Source organism: Carcharodon carcharias, chromosome 8, assembly GCF_017639515.1.
Source record: "Carcharodon carcharias isolate sCarCar2 chromosome 8, sCarCar2.pri, whole genome shotgun sequence".
Classification (NCBI taxonomy): Eukaryota; Metazoa; Chordata; class Chondrichthyes; order Lamniformes; family Lamnidae; genus Carcharodon; species Carcharodon carcharias.
The window spans coordinates 88,715,364-88,731,528 of NC_054474.1; the positions used below are offsets into that span (position 1 = coordinate 88,715,364).

Sequence of the window (16,165 nt, forward strand, 5' to 3'; positions counted from 1 at the left end):
ACATTTAAAAGTTACTGCTCAGAAGTTAGTGAAACTTGCCTGTGTGAGGTGGAAGAGTTGCAAATGCATAGCAGTTGCTTGGACTGGACTCATAACCTTCAGGTCAGCACTTTTCAGTGAGGATTTGTTTTGGGGCCTGTAGGTTTCAGGAAGCCTCCCTGAGCTTGGGAATGGAAGTTGTGCTCTCCACTGGAGGCACCTCATCTGAGGAGGAAGGGAGGGCTAGAAGGGGGAGGAGGCCAGGAGTGCACATTCAGCCTCCAGGGGAGCCACCTTTGGGAGAAGAGGCACAGGCACAAGGGGCGTAGGGCCAAGAGTTAGCTCAAGGCAGAAGGGGCCGCAGAAGATGCCACTCTCCTGCTGCCAGGGTATACAGGTGGCGAAGCAGCTACCTCAATATGCCTGAGGTGCAGTGCCGAAGGAGGCTCTGTCTGTCAAGGGAGACAGTCGACAGTATTAGTCGGATGATTAGGCCAGAGATCTCAGCTACCTGTGTGGGTGAACACCCCATGCCAGTGGCTCTAAAGATCACAGCTGCCACCAACTTCTATGTCTCTGGCTCTTTTCAGGGCTCGGTGGGTGAGCTTTGCGGTGTCTCGCAATCAGCTGTGCACACTTGTGTCAAGCAAGTTACAGGGGCTCGGTTCAGGTGGGCATTGACCTTCATCCACTACCGCTGGGACAAGGCCAGCCAGACACAGTGAGCCAGAGGCTTCGTGGTCATTGCTGGCTTCCCCCACCTCCAGGGTGCAATAGACTGCATGCATGTGGCCATCAAGGCGCCAGCAGGTGAGCCCAATGCCTTTGTCAACAGGAAGGGATTCCAGTCCATGAAATTGCAGATAGTCTGTGATCACAGGATGCAGATTCTACAAGTCTGTGCAAGGTACCCAGTCAGCTCCCATGACGCCTACATCCTCAGACACTCCCAGTCCTGGGGCTCTTCAGGGCTCTGGCTCGGCTGGATGGATGGCTGCTGGGTGACAAGGGCTATCCCCTCAGAAGGTGGCTCATGACACCTCTCCGCCATCCAAGAACAGAAGCTGAGCAGCGGAATAATAAGAGTCTCGCCTCCACAAGGGCTGTGTCTTCTCAAAATGCGCTTCAGATGCCTGGACTGTTCCAGGGGCGCACTCCAGCACCCCCCAGATTGATAGTGGTTACATGCTGCGCTCTGCACAATCTTGCGCTGCAATGGGGGACACTCGAGACGAAGAAGATGAAGACGCAGTGGCTGCGGCTGCACACAATGAGTCCAGCAGTGAGTCCGAGGATAAGAACGCACAGGGAAATGATGAGGGGACACACACTGACCCAGGCATACTCCAGGGAGGCAGGGACACCCGGAATGCTCTAATCCAAGGAACTTTTAGCTAGCACAGCACAGATGGATCTCCAACACAAGCTTAGCCTGTAGCCTCCATCCTGGAGATCTTAGTGCAAAATCTGTCTGGATAGGAGCATTGAAGATGGGCCCAGTCAATAAATGTAAATGACACACAAATCACTCATCAAATCTCAGGAATCCATGCATCTGCCCAAGAAAAGAGGCACCGCCTGCCATTTTAGAAGACATCAATTTAATGCTGTAACAAATGTCTTTTGACATAACCGAAATTAAATGGTGTTGCACTTCACACACAATCAGAAGGAACTCATAGGAGAACCTGGTGATGAATCCGGATGTGCCCAAGGCGCCTTCACTTTATGTTTGTGGGTGCTACATCTTTGTGGTGCCCCATCACTGGCAGTAGCATCTGAGACAGCTTACTCTCTCTGATGTCCTGGTGGCTTCGATGACCTTAGCGGATGTCCTCTGGCCTTTGGAGCCTGCGCTGGCCCTGCCTGGGAGGGAACTGCCAGCTCTGCAGCTGGCATCTCCCTAGTCGTCGCAGCCTCATTGGGTGCCACAGTCACTGGCAGAGGGGTGGAGGAGCTGCCGGCTTCATCTGCAGCACACTGAGAGGCGCCAGCAGAGATGACAGGCAGCTGGTCCGCCAACGTGAGGTCTGTTCGGCCCTCCCTGCTCATCGTAGATTGATGGGCACTTAGGTGGGATACCTGGTGCCCAAACCATCACCCACACGGGCATTGACCACATGAAGCCAATGCCCCTGTGAGGGATTGCAGGTCCGAGCGCAAACCCAGGAGCCCCTGATCCTGTCCCTGGAGCTGCCTCTCCATGAGACTTGCCACTTTCTCCATGGAGGAAGCTTGGTTCTCGGCCATGAGGCTCAATACATCGGCTACAATCCGGGTAGACTCCACCACTGACACCAAGCCAAGCACAGCCTCATGTATCTCCACCAGATGGTCCTGCACACCCGGCCGCATCTCATCAGTTGGCTGTATCACTGACGACTCCAGAGGCTCATCATCAGCAATGGACTGAGCATATGCCTGGGGCCCTGCAGTCCTCCAACTGCTGGCGCCATCGGCTTTCTCTGTCTCCTCCAGCTCCTCCAGCGACTGTGAAGTGCCCTCACCGCTGTGCCTCAGGTCACTATCTGAAGATATGATACCCACCGAGTTGCCAGTGTCTGCACTGGTGCCTGCCTGGCAGAGATGGTGTGATGCTTCTAATGGTGCAACTTCATGCCCCTCAGCTGTCAGAGGGGGCCCTTGCTGCTCCTGCTCCCAGCCCTGTACCACTGATGCTGAAAGGGAGAGTAAGGAAATTCAATCAGTTAGTGTGAGGAAAATGTCAACGTACATACCTGACCCCTGGATCATCATGCGCTCAACATTCCACACGTATTGGGCAAACCATGTTGGTTACATCACTCACAACAATCAGCACTGCCATGGATGTTGGGAGACTTCTGGTGACATGAGTGCTGGCCACACACACCTGCCCGTGGAACCCCAGCCTCTCTGGCTCCAGTGGACCTGGGCTTGTGCCGCCTCTCTACATTGAGGGCCTCCTGCTCAAAATGGCAAAGCAGCAAAATCTGGCTTGGCCCACCACCAGTCCTCAGCCACTCGGCATTGTTATGAGAATTCTCCTGGAAGTGAAAAAATTGCATTGTTAAGTGATACTTGGACCATCAATCTCCTCATGGCCTGCCCACCCCAAGCCCAGCTGCCCATTGCAGGGCTGCAGTGTATCCCTCCCCCACTGGTGGCTGGCACTCACACAAATATGTCTGGTGTGTCCTTCCCCACCACCCACCTTGGCCACCTGCTGCCTTCATCACAGTTAGGAGCACACAGTTGTACCTGCATTGCAAGGAGGCACAACAACGTGGATCGTAGAAGGTAGCAGATCCATCTGTGCCACAATACCTTGAATATCCTCTCCCACCATGTCATCACCCTGACTTCCACATGTCCTGGAGTTCGAGCACTGTGCCTGGGTGCAGATCCTCCAGGTTGCCCCCACCACAGTCATGTGGGTGTCAGTCCACCACATGCTGCGGGAGCAGAACCCATCTCATCACCGCCCTCTCAGGCTGACGAACGCATAGGGAATATCTGCTGGGACACCCAGCTAAGGACACATGCCGTCAATGACTCATTGCACTCAGGCTACTCAGACATGGGTGGGGCACCAGTGGGGGAGAAGCTTAAATGATGGGTGAAGTGAACGATGCCAACATGCTACTCACCCTTTCTGTGTGCACCAGGTTGTTGAAGCACTTGCAGCACTGGATCCATGTGCGCCACACCACGTCGTGGGAGCTCACAACCTCCACTACCTCCTCCCATGCACACTTGGTCAAGTGGGGTGCCTGCCTCCTCCCGTCCTCGGGGACAAGCACCTCCCACTGAGCTGCCACCTCCTCAAGGAGGGCAGGAGGGCATGTGCCTGAAAACCAGGGCGCACAGTGATCACCTGCCTGGCTAGCCTCAATGTGCCTTGGCCCCGACCTCTGGCCATGTACAGCAGCCTTGGAACGGCTGCAGCTTGCCCTTTGAACAGGCCGCCAGGTTGCCATTGGATCTGGCGGTAATTGCCCTCCCTTCCCCGGGAGTCAGCAAACACACTGGGCAGGTCTTAATTGGCTCGCCCGCTCAAAATGGCAGCATGGTCCGCGACAGCCCGCGCTCACGCCCGCTCCCACATGGCCCGCCCAACATGGGGAAAATTCTCCCCAGTACTCCAGATGGGGTCTGAGCAAGGTTGTAATTAACTGAAGCATATCCTGCTCCCCTTTGAATTCCAGCCCCCGGGAAGACAGGAATCCTAGCTCAGTTTAGTCCTTTCCCTCCCTGCCCTAGGGTCATTGTTACAATATGAAAACAGGCCATTTGGCCCATCAGTCCATGTTGGTTGGCATTTACCCTCCTCATGAGCAAATAATCCTCATTACATTTACACATACATACCCCTTCACCTCCTTTATCCATCAATTCAATTTAATTTAATTCAATTCAATTTAATTCCTGAATGTTCACCTTGTTTCTGCTTCAACCACTAAATCCTAAAAGTGACTTCCACTGTATCACCACTCTCTAAGCAAACTGGTTTCTTCTGCTCTCTATTCTACATCTATTTAACCTTAGATTTAGGTTTTCTCATTTTTGACCATCAACCACTGAGAGCAATTCACTTCCGTCAACCCTATCTCATCCTTTCATAACATTGATCATTTTTTTCATATCGCCTCATACTCCTGGGAAATTGATCAATGAGCCCCATTGCTCATGGGCTTTTCAAATCAGTAGCAAATTCTTACACTTGCGCCACTAGAAAGCTTCTTGATTCTCAACTTGACGGTCAAGCAATGGCAGCCTGAGTGACACTTCATTGCTGCGGCTTTTAGACTTATGAACAGTGCTTCTCGAGGGATCAATCCACAAGTGCCAGTGGCTGCTTGGTATGTTACTTATGCTTCTTCATGAGGATGCCTGTACACCAAGAACAGCTCTTTCACCATGGCCATGGGAAACAATTAATTTCATTGAAATACATAGTTTAGAGTTCTGGCCTTGAAAAGCCTCCTGCACTTATTCACCTGTCTGTTCACTTGGTCATTAGCTGGCCGCTGATTGCACTCAAACCTATACCCACTTTATCAGACTTTTGTCTCTAACTCGAGTTTCTCTCATGTTGCCTTCTGGCTCCTCTCCATTTACTTCAGAACATATCTACCTTGATCTTGCACATAGCCATCCCTGTGCAGTTGAATTCCCCATTCATTAATGCATGTTGCTTGCTGCTCTGGCCCCATGCCCTTCACTTTTATTTCCCCTTCTCTCTCCCCTTTTTTCTTCTTTTCACTTTATCCCTCCTTGGCCCCTCTCTTGTATCATCATACTCCCTTCTGCTTCTCCACTCTTGGAACTTCTGCCCTAACAAATCCTAATCCTTCAGCACTCCTTGGGCTTTCTGTCTCCTCCTGCTGTCTCATGCTTCACTCCTTCTTAAATAATGCCACAGCTCCCCTCTTGCATCCTCCGTAAGGCGCCTCAAGGCACTCATCGCTGTTGCTTTATGAGGAGCAACCCCAAATGCTCCATCCTACTCTTTACCCAATCTTCCAGTCTAGCCTGCCTATTGAGGGATAATCTTGACAACCTCCTTCTCATCTTTCCCTGCACTGACTCATTGGTCTCTGCCTGTAGATCCCGCACCTCTCTGAATCTCCCTTCAGAATATCTGATCACTTGTGAACAAGGCCCTTGCCACCCATGAGCTTATTATGGATGAAAACAACAAAATCATCCTTTTGACAGAAGTGTAACTGATGGGTGATAAGTGTCAATGTAACTCTTATCTGTAAATCACAACTAGGTTTGTCTCTCTAATCCTCTGGCACATTCTCCTCCTTTGGCCGTCTCATCCCTCATGCTTCTCATTTTAAAGCTCTTTTTCTCTATCACCGACCCAAGTATAATGTCAGGTTTCTCAATGGGGTATCTTCTTCCCTCAACCTCTTCTCTAAGTGACTTCTCACTGAGTTTACTGCCCTCTAAAGATTTTCCTTGCAAATTGCCATCCATCCCTCACCTTCTTTTACTCTCCAAAGCTCTTGAATATGTTGTTGTCTCCTAAATCTGTACCCAACTACCCTGCAATTCCAGGTTTGATTTCCTCCAATCATCTTTCTGTCTCTGCCACAGTGTTAAAACCGCTCTTATTAAAGTCACACACGGCACCCTAAGTGACTGTGACCAGGGTAAACTATCCTTTCTCTTTCTTCACCCTTCTATGGTCCTCGCATGAATGACCACACCACCCTCCCCCAATGTCTCTCCATTGTCTTCTAAGGACTGCACTCTCTTGGTTCCATTCTTACCGGTCAAATCATAGCCAGGGACTCACCTGAAACGGCTTCTCTTCCTATTCCAACTCCGTTACAACTGGTGGCCCCCAAGGATCTATCTTTGGCCCCTCCTATTTTTCTCATCTACATGCTGCCCTGGGTGACATCATCATGAAACTGATCAGTTTCCGCTGGTAAGCTGACAACTCCAGCTTTACCTCACCCCACTTGACCCCTCTACTGTCACTGATATGTTGCGCTGCTTGTCCAACTTACAGTTTTGGATGGGCAGAAATTTTCTCCAAATAAACGTTGGGGAGGCCAAAGCCATTGTCTTCAGTCATGCCTGCTACAAACTCCGTTCCCTAGCTACCAGCTCCATCTCGCTCCCTGGCAACTGTCTGAAGCTGAGCCAGGTCATTTGCAACCTTGGTTTTGTGTTTGACCCCAGGTGAACCTCTGACCGCATATCCTCCCTGTCACCAAGATTCCCACTTTCACTGCCATAACATCGCCAGACGCTAACCTTGTCTCAGCTCACCTGCTGCTAAAACCCTCATCCATCCTTTTGTTACATCTCAACTTGGCTATTCCAATGATGTCCTGATCAGCTTCCCATTGCATTCCACACGTAATCTTGTGTTCACTCAAAGCTCTGTTACCTGTATCATAATTCGCTCCAAATCTTGTTCACCTATCACCCCTTTGCTTGCTGACCCACGTTGGCTCCCAGCCTGGCAGTGCCTCAGTTTTAAAATTCCTCCCCTTTGGTTTCAAATCCTTCTACGACCAGGGTCCTCCCTATCTCTGTAAACTCCTCCAGCCTTGATACCCTCCAAGATCCCTGGCACTCCCCCAGTGCTCAGTTTTAATCACTTCACCATTACTTCCTGTGCTTTCTGTTGCCTTAGTGCTAAGGCTCTGGAATTTCCACCCTAAAACCTAGTGACTGTCCACCTATCTCCTTCATTAAGAAGCTCCTTAAAATCTACCCCTTTGACTAGCTTTTGGCCGTTGCCCTATAATACTTCCTTATGTGACTAGGTGTCAAATTTCAATTGACCACACTCTTGTGAATTGCCTTGTGACATTTTGCCGTATTAATGGCATTATGTAAATACAAGTTGTTGTTGTAACATTCTAACACCAAAACTTCAACTTTTCAAACCTTTCTTTGAACTTGAATTTTCTCATTCCAGCCAGCATCCCGCTGAATCTGCATTGTACTTTTTCTCTAGAAGCCTCAATGTCTTTTCAATCAATTTGAAATCTTACTGAGATTTGAAATAGTCTGATTTTGTCCACTGATGCTGCATATTGCATAGAATTAGAACTTACAGTGCAGAATCAGGCCATTTGGCTCAACTGGTCTATGTCAGTGATTATGCTCCATGTGAGCCCCCTCTCACCCCTGTTCATCTAACCATATCAGCATAATCTGCCATTCCTTTCTATGTTAATATGTTAATCCTAAATATCACAGAATCACAGAATACAGAATTGTTACGGTGCAGAAGGAGGCTATGTGGCTCGTCATGTCTGCACTGGCTCTCTGAATGAACATTATGACTCAGTGCAATTCTCCTCCATTTTCCCCATAATCCTGCACCTTGTCTCTATTTAAATAATCATCGAATGCCCTCTTGAATGCCTAGATTGAACCTGCCTCCCCAACACTTCCAGGGAGTGCATTCCAGACCTGAACCACTCGCTGTGCGAAAAAGTTTTTTCTCACATCATGTTTGCTTCTTTTGCAAATCATTTTAAATCTGTGCCCTCTTGTTCCCGATCCTTTTACAAACGGGAACTGTTTCTCCCTATCTAGTCCATCCAGCCCTCTCATGATTTTGAACACCTCTATCAAGTCTCTTCTTAGCCTTCTCCTCTCCAAGGGGAGCAGTCCCAACCTCTCCATTCTACTTTCAAAACTGAAGTGTCTCATCCCTGGAACCATTCTTGTAAACCTCTTCTACTCGCTCTCCAATGCGTTCACACCTTTTCTAAAGTGTGGCCCCCAGAATTGTACACGGTACTCCAGCTGAGGTCTAACTGGTTCCCTACACAAGTTCAACATAACCTCTAAGATAAAAGCAAAATACTGCAGATGCTGGGAATCTGAAACAAAAGTAAAAATAGCTGGAAAAACTCAGCAGGTCTGACAGCATCTGCGGAGAGGAATACAGTTAACGTTTCGGGTCGGTATGACTCTTCATCAGAACTGAGGAAAAATAGAAATGAGGTGAAATATAAGCTGGTTGAGGGGGTTGGGACAGGTAGAGCTGGATAGAGGGCTCCATTCCATTCTCTCAGTTCCTTCACCTCCATCTCATCTGTTCCGATGATGCCACTTTCCAAAACAGTTCCTCTGTCTTCCTTCTTCCTTAATTGAGATTTTCCACCCACGGTGGTTGACAGAGCCCTCAATTTTGTCCAGCCCATTTCCCATGCATCCACCCTCACAACTCCCTCCCAGAGCTGTGATAGGATCCCCCTTGTCCTCACTTATCACCCTACAAGCCTCCGCATTCAAAGGATCATCCTTCGCCATTTCCGCCAACTCCAGCATGATGCCACCACCAAACACATCTTCCCTTCACCTCCCTAGTGGCATTCCGCAGGCATTGTTCCCTCTGCGACACCCTGGTCCACTCCTCCATCACCCCCTACACCTCAACCCCTTCCCATCCAACCGCAGAAGGTGCAACACCTGCTCCTTTATTTCACTCCTCCTCACCGTCCAAGGGCCCAAACACTCCTTTCAAGTAAAGCAGCATTTCACTTGCACTTCCCTCAATTTAGTCTACAGCATTCACTGCTCCCAATGCGGTTTCCTCTACATTGGAGAGACCAAATGCAGACTGGGTGACCGCTTTGTGGAATACCTTCGGTTTGTCCTCAAGCATGACCCAGACCTCCCTGTCGCTTGCCATCTCAACACACCACCCTGCTCTCATGCCCACATGTCCGCCCTTGGCCTGCTGCATTGTTCCAGTGAAGCTCAACGCAAACTGGAGGAACAGCACCTCATCTTCCGACTAGGCACTTTATAGCCTTCCGGACTTAATATTGAGTTCAACAACTTCAGATAATGAACTCTTTCTTCCATCCCCACCCCCTTTCCAAACCCCCTTTTTCTAATTATTTATATTCTTTAAGTATATTTTTCTTTTCCCATCTATTTCCATTATTTTTAAATGCATTTCCATCCATTGTTTCATCTCCACCCTTTAGTCCATTTTGATCCCTTCCCCCCACCCCACCCCCACTAGGGCCATCTGTCACTTGCTTGTCCTGCTTGCTACTCTTAATGTCCCCATTAGCACATTTCCTTAGCTAATATCACCACCGTCAACACCTCTTTGTCCTTTTGGCTATGACATCTTTGGCAATCTCTTCTTTGCCTCCACGTACCACTGGCCCCCTATCCAGATTTACCTGTCCCATCCCCCTCAACCGCTTATATTTCACCGCTTTTCTATTTTTCCTCAGTTCTGATGAAGAGTCATACAGACTCAAAATGTTTACTGTATTCCTCGCCACAGATGCTGTCAGACCTGCTGAATTTTTCCAGTTATTTTTATTTTTGTTTCAGCATAACTTCCTTGCTCTTGTAATCTATGCCTCTATTAATAAAGCCCAGTATACTGTATACTTTATTAACTGCACTTTCCACCTGTCCTGCCGCCTTCAATGATGCACATATACACCCGGGTCCTCTGCTCCTGCACACCCTTTAGAGTTGTACCCCTTATTTTATATTGTTTCTCCATGTTCTTCCTACAAAATACATCACCTCACACTTCTCTGCATTTAACTTCATCTGCCACCTATCTGCCCTCCACCAACCTATTTATGTCTTTTTTAAGTTCTACATTGTTCTCCTCACAGTTTATAATGCTTCCAAGTTTTTGTATCATCTGCAAAATTTGAAATTGGCCCCTGCACACCAAGATCTAGATCATTAACATATATCAGGAAAAACAAGGGTCCTATTACCGACCCCTGGAGAATTCCATTACAAACCTTCCTCCAGCCCAAAAAATATCCATTAACCATTACTCACTGTTTCCTATTACTCAGCCAATTTTGTATCCATGTTGCTACTGTCCTTTTTAATCCATGAACTATAACTTTTCTCACAAGTCTGTTGCGCGGCATTGTATTGAATCTTTGCTATTTGCCTCAACTACTCCTGCAATTGCAAGTCCCATATTCTCACGTCTCTCCAGGTAAAGAAGTTTCTCCTTAATTCTCCATTGAATTTACTGGTCACTATTTTATGTTTACGGCCATCAGGGAAACACATGTCCACCCTATCAAATCTTTTCATAAGTTTAAGAGACCTCTATCAGGTTACTCCTCAATCTTCTCTTTTCTGGAGAAAAGAGCCCAATTCTGTTCAACCTTTTCTGATAGATATATACCTGTATCGATATATATTGTAAAATAAAATGCAGAATTCCGTTCGCTATTTTTTTCAGTCTTTTCAAGCTGACGCTGCCTATAAAGTCCATGAACCTGTACCTCCAAATCCTCCTGCTTTCTACAGCATTAACCTTACTTTGACTCAATATATCATTACTGCTGTATGTCTTTTGTCATCAAAACGCATCGCCTCATACTTAGTAACATTGAATTCTATTTGCAGCTTTTTCACCCATTCTTCCATCTACACAGTATCCTTTTGGAGCTTCCTTTGGTCTTTCAAATAATTCCATATATCTCATGTTTTGGTGTCATCTGCAAATTTCAGCACTGCTCCCTCTCGGCATGTATCCAAATCATTGACAGCCACAGTGTACAGAAGTGGCAGCAGCACTAAAACCTGTGGACACCACCACACTTCCAATCACTTAGCCTTTGGTTCCTGCACTCTGTTTTCTCTCTTATGGCGGATTTTTAACTCAGTTTGCTGTTCTCCCACTAATTTCATACAATTTAATCGCCGCCACATATCCCCTGTGTGTTACCTTGTCAAAGGCTTTCCTGATCAAATCCATGTATACTGCATACGTCCCATTTCCCCCATCTACTTTGTCTGTTACCTTCTCAAAGAATTCTACTGCTTATCAAGTACTGCTATCCTCAATGAGGTTATTGGAGACCAGAGATCAAATATTAAACCTTCCTTCTGCACCTGAATACTCGAACACTCAGGGACCAACAACTTATTTTAAAAAGTACAAATAGCAAAGCCAAGCATGACATAACATCAGCTTGCATTTATATAATGCCTTTAACATGGCAAAGAGTGGTAGACAATGTTAGAGACTTATAGGCATGTGGCCATTTCAGTATAAGAGAAGGAAAGAGAGAAAAGACCATGAATGAAAGTTACCATAGCCCTAGAGGATCATAGGCTGCTCTCTCATTAGAGAGAGAGAGACAACCAACGGTAAGTTTAAAATGAGGGCTACCACATCTCAGGCAAGGGCTTTATGGATGATCTCAGCTAGTACAGGAATTGAATCCACACTGTTGGTATTATTCTATATCACAAACCAGCCATCCAGCCAACTAAGCTACAGACTCATTGATGCTAGCACTGATATCAGCTATATTTCTATGACCTGTGACAGAAACAATTAGCCTCTCTGGTGAAGGGAGTTAGTGCTGATATTTATAACTGGTGTCTAAGGATGGCATTGGAGTTGTGTGATGGTGTTGGCATTTCCAAGTACTCACGCAGTAATGAATTTGGTGAAAGTAAAGCTGTGTTTTAGTTTGCCTCACCACTGTGAATGAAATCTCTCATCTCTTTCTATGTTCTTTTCTAGGCAATGGCCATTTCAGATGGAGGTTAGTATACTTGGATGGAGACAAGCAATGGACGACACTTGTGGTAGGATTGAGAAACTTGGGTGTCAGATCAATGGGGGTTAAGGGAGAAAGCTTGTTAGAAACAGGTCTAACCACATATCCATCACTCTTTGTATCTACCTTGGCCTCTTGATACTCATACCCAACAGCAATCAATGGATCTCAGCCTTGAAAATTTAAATTGGCCCACACCAATCACAGTCTTTCAGGGGCTAAGCTGCAGATTTCCTTAAATGTGAAAATATGCTTCCTTGCTTTCAGTACTAAATGGCCTAACCCTAAATTTAAAATGGTGCTTTAGCCTTGCTCTCAATTCTCTCCACTAAATAAATAATTTCTCTGCAAACAGAGACTTGAAATGTCACTGTATTTCTTAGCACCATACTGGGAGCCTGATAGATGTTGCATAAGGTGCACTTCATGTAATACTCCATGTTAGATGTTGGTACATGATAACTGCAGTGCTGGAATGACCAGTAGATGGAGCTTGGTTCCCATGGGTCCCACTCCAGAGGCTTCTGTAAATAATCCAGGCTGACGCACCAGAGCAGCATTGAGCAAGTATGGTCACTTTTGTAATGCCGGAAATGTGGTGGCAAATTTGCACACAGTAAGATCCCACAAACAAAAATGAGATGATGGTTACATAATCTGCTTTAGCAATGTTGGTTGAGGGACAAATATTGACAGGCAACAGGGAGAGCTCCCTCACTCTTCTTCAATTAGTGTCTTGGAATGTTTTGCATCCACCTGAGAGGACAGATGTGGCCTTGGTTTAATATTTCATCAGAAAGATGGTGCCTCAGACAGCTCAGCACCCCCTTAGTACTGCACTGGAGTGTCACCCTGGCTTTTGTGCCAAGTCTTTGGAGCAGGACTTGGACTTCTGAGTCAGAAGTGAGTGTGCCACCACGGAACCATGGCTGACACATCAGCGTCACTTTTTGCCACTCCCATCTGGTCATCACATTAAGCATTGCCTGGATGAAGCACAGGATGGAAAGCTAGGCATGAGGAGAATTGCGGACCCCTTTACAGAATCATCTTCATGAGAGAGCGAGAGAGAAAGGAAGAAAGAAAGAGATGGGGACCAGAAGAAGAAAAACATGGTTCTCAGGACAGTGAGAGACTCAATGAGAGAAAAAAAACCCAGAAACCATGGAGTTGAAATTCCCTTGGCAGTAGCTCAAAATGAGCATTAATGAATTGGCTTCCCCTTATGGGTCAGCATGTAAACAGGATGCTGATGCTTTTTGCTTGTTACCACACAAGACAAATCTCACTCGCTGAGAGAGTGATGTTACAGGATGGAAAGATCCAGAACTCACCAGATTTCCCTCCCATCTTTCCATGGAATAGAAATCAGGTGGGTTGTGTTCCCTCCAGATTTTTCTCTGCGTGCTCCGCCCAGACGCTGCCTGATGCATGAGTGGGGGATGGTCAATATCTGTCCCTCACAGTTAGTTTATCACGGGGCTTAAATAAAATTTACATTAAAGAACGAGTGTCTCAACTGCAGTCATTTCCTTTCAGCTTTCTCTGCGACGCATTTAATTCAAGTACAATGTGAGTGACGTAGAGAGTGAGCACAGTGGGGGAGGATAGGGCCGGAGAGAGACAATTGAGCCTCAGGTTGTTATGTAGCCAACCCAGTGCAAATGTACCAACCCTGGTCGTAGGCTGATGCTGTTTGTGTGAAAAGCAACAAGTTTGATGTTATCATGGGGGATGGGCAGAATTGTCCTCAGCACTACTAGGTTAGTGAGGGGAGAAAGAAGCCAGGGTTACCATTCCAGATCATTAATCCAGTGACCCAAATGCTGGGAGGCACGGATGCCAGCTTCGTGCAGGATTGCAGTCAAATGTGAGGCTCGCCAAAGTGGAAAAGCCCGTTGGGCAGGCGCCATGGAGGCTGGCACATAATGAGCCAAACCTGGAGCTATTATAAGGTGTGTGTGACTGGAGAACGGAGAAGATGAAACAATGAGCAGTGGAGAATGTTAATTCAAGATGGAATTGTTTATTTTACTAATGTAAAGTTAATGATGCAGAAGGAAAGCTGTTCTTGGTGCTAAGTAGTTTTATTACAGCAATGTTAGAAGTTGATTTTTGCACTGGAGTATGTGAATTAAATAAAAGTATTATATATACAAGCATATATATAGTGTGTATATATATATATATATATATATATAATTTAAATGATATATATATATATCTATATATACCTTGAAGTCCAGAATCTTCTGAACCCACAAGCAATTAAATCACAATACATAAATTGAGGTTTTGGAATCTTTGACATAGCCTTTTTAGGGATAAGTATACCCAAGGCCTCAATAGTTCTGACTAAGAGTGACTTGGTGCTTTGAGGTGGGGCGTGTGATAGAGAAGATGGCTGCCTGTCATTTGGCTTATTTACTAGAGGAGAACAGGCTATTTGAAATCAGGATGTATACAAAACTGAAATGGGCTCAGGATCAAATTGTCACGACCCACATTCAGCACCAGGTAAACAGGGTTTCGAGACATCGTGGAATCAAGAGTTTTGGCCTTCCTGGTCCACAATGAAATTGGTGGAACCTAATTGTCCGCACTGTACCCAATTCTATTTCCCAATGCTCTGAATGATAAACAGCACCTGAAGTACAGATCAGGACACAAAGCTTCAGCTTTGACCTCTCTCTCTCTCTCCTGTCTTGCATGAGCTTCTGGACTTTTCCTTCTACCTGATCCCCTCCTGTCTCGTGATGGAAGGAGCCACCGCCCCACTTTCCCACAGCCCAGTCCCTCAGGATAGCCATGATGGGCAAGTGAGCGACAGCTCAGCTTTGCATTTGGATCTGAGTGGGGGAGGGAAGAGGGCATAGAACCTTCCTCAAAAACAGCAAGGGAAAGTGAAGCTATTCCCTCTGTTATTCAATCCTCCCAGTGACCTGGCAAACACCACACCTCAAATCCAAACCACTCAAGTCAGGATCAAATAAATGGTTGCCCTAGCTGGCAATATGATTATATAATTCTTTATGTAACTGACAGAACATATGAATTATAGGGAGTGATTACATCTCCTACTTTTCAAAACATTTATTCTTGGGATGCGGTAAGGCTAGCATTGTATTGCACACCACTAATCGCTTATGATATAACTTAGGCCACTTCAGATGGTCAGTTGAGAGTCAACCATATTGATGTAGCACGTTGGAAATGCATATGGGCCAAACCGGGTAAGGACAGCTGGTTTCCTTCCCTAAAGGATATTAATTAACTAGTGGATTTTTACAAGTCGCTTTTACTGATATCAGCTTTTTTTTTTCCAGTTTGTTGTCTTAAAGCGCAGAATTCAAATTTTTAAACAATCACGGAGGAATTTGAGCTCACATTCTGCTAGCCTGGTAACATAACAACCACTCAGCCCCATGTGGCTAGAGGCTGCAGAAACTACAGCAAGACTGAGAGACTGCGTTTGTCTAAAATTTATGTGGTGATTCAAGGTTTTTGTGGGTTTGGCTCAGACACGGGTTTGAGAGGAAGTAGATAAGGCAGTTGCTACACAGGACCACTTCCTAGATTCAGTTTCCAAAAAGAAACAAGCATAGTGGGCCTCAGCACCCTGGCCTACGGCAGCATCATCTAACAGACATCATAGGCTAGCCACAGGTGCTGCTTATGGCAACACTGCTTTAGCCACATGCACAAATTTGAGTCAAAAACTCCTTGCACAATAAAGTGAATGTATCTCACATGTTTATTTACCAAAATTTACCACCATTTAGTAAACAAGAAGTAAACACTCACTTCAATCAAAAAAAAACAATTGCAGACTGTTTTTCATCTTTCCCAACAATTGCACAAACAGGTTAAAGTTCACCTCCACCTGCCATGTGAATATGAGGATTGAGGTCACAGGCCCAATAACGGTGTCAGTTGTTCATTTGTAATTTGCTAATGAAACGTGTAGTTAGTTACAGCTGGATTCCCAATTAACCACATGTGGCTAATGTATTGGACGAGGATGCTCTTGGGAGAAGATCAATCGGGATTCCTAATGAGAGGAAGGCAGTGGGTGATATTGCTGGGGGAGGGGTTGTGGGGTTGTGGGTACTTTAGGTCAGTGATAATTGCTAATTCATATG

At 46.3% G+C, this 16,165-nt stretch overlaps 1 protein-coding gene across 1 annotated transcript in view; it reads left to right on the forward strand.

Moving 5' to 3' along the window:
- The window catches only part of LOC121281101 (regulator of G-protein signaling 14-like), a 112,809-nt gene that overhangs the window by 28,858 nt on the left and 67,786 nt on the right, over positions 1–16,165 (forward strand). The window contains exon 2 of the mRNA XM_041193778.1: positions 11,987–12,051. Within this exon, the coding sequence (XP_041049712.1) occupies positions 11,987–12,051 (65 nt within the window). The remainder of the gene's footprint in view (positions 1–11,986; positions 12,052–16,165) is intronic.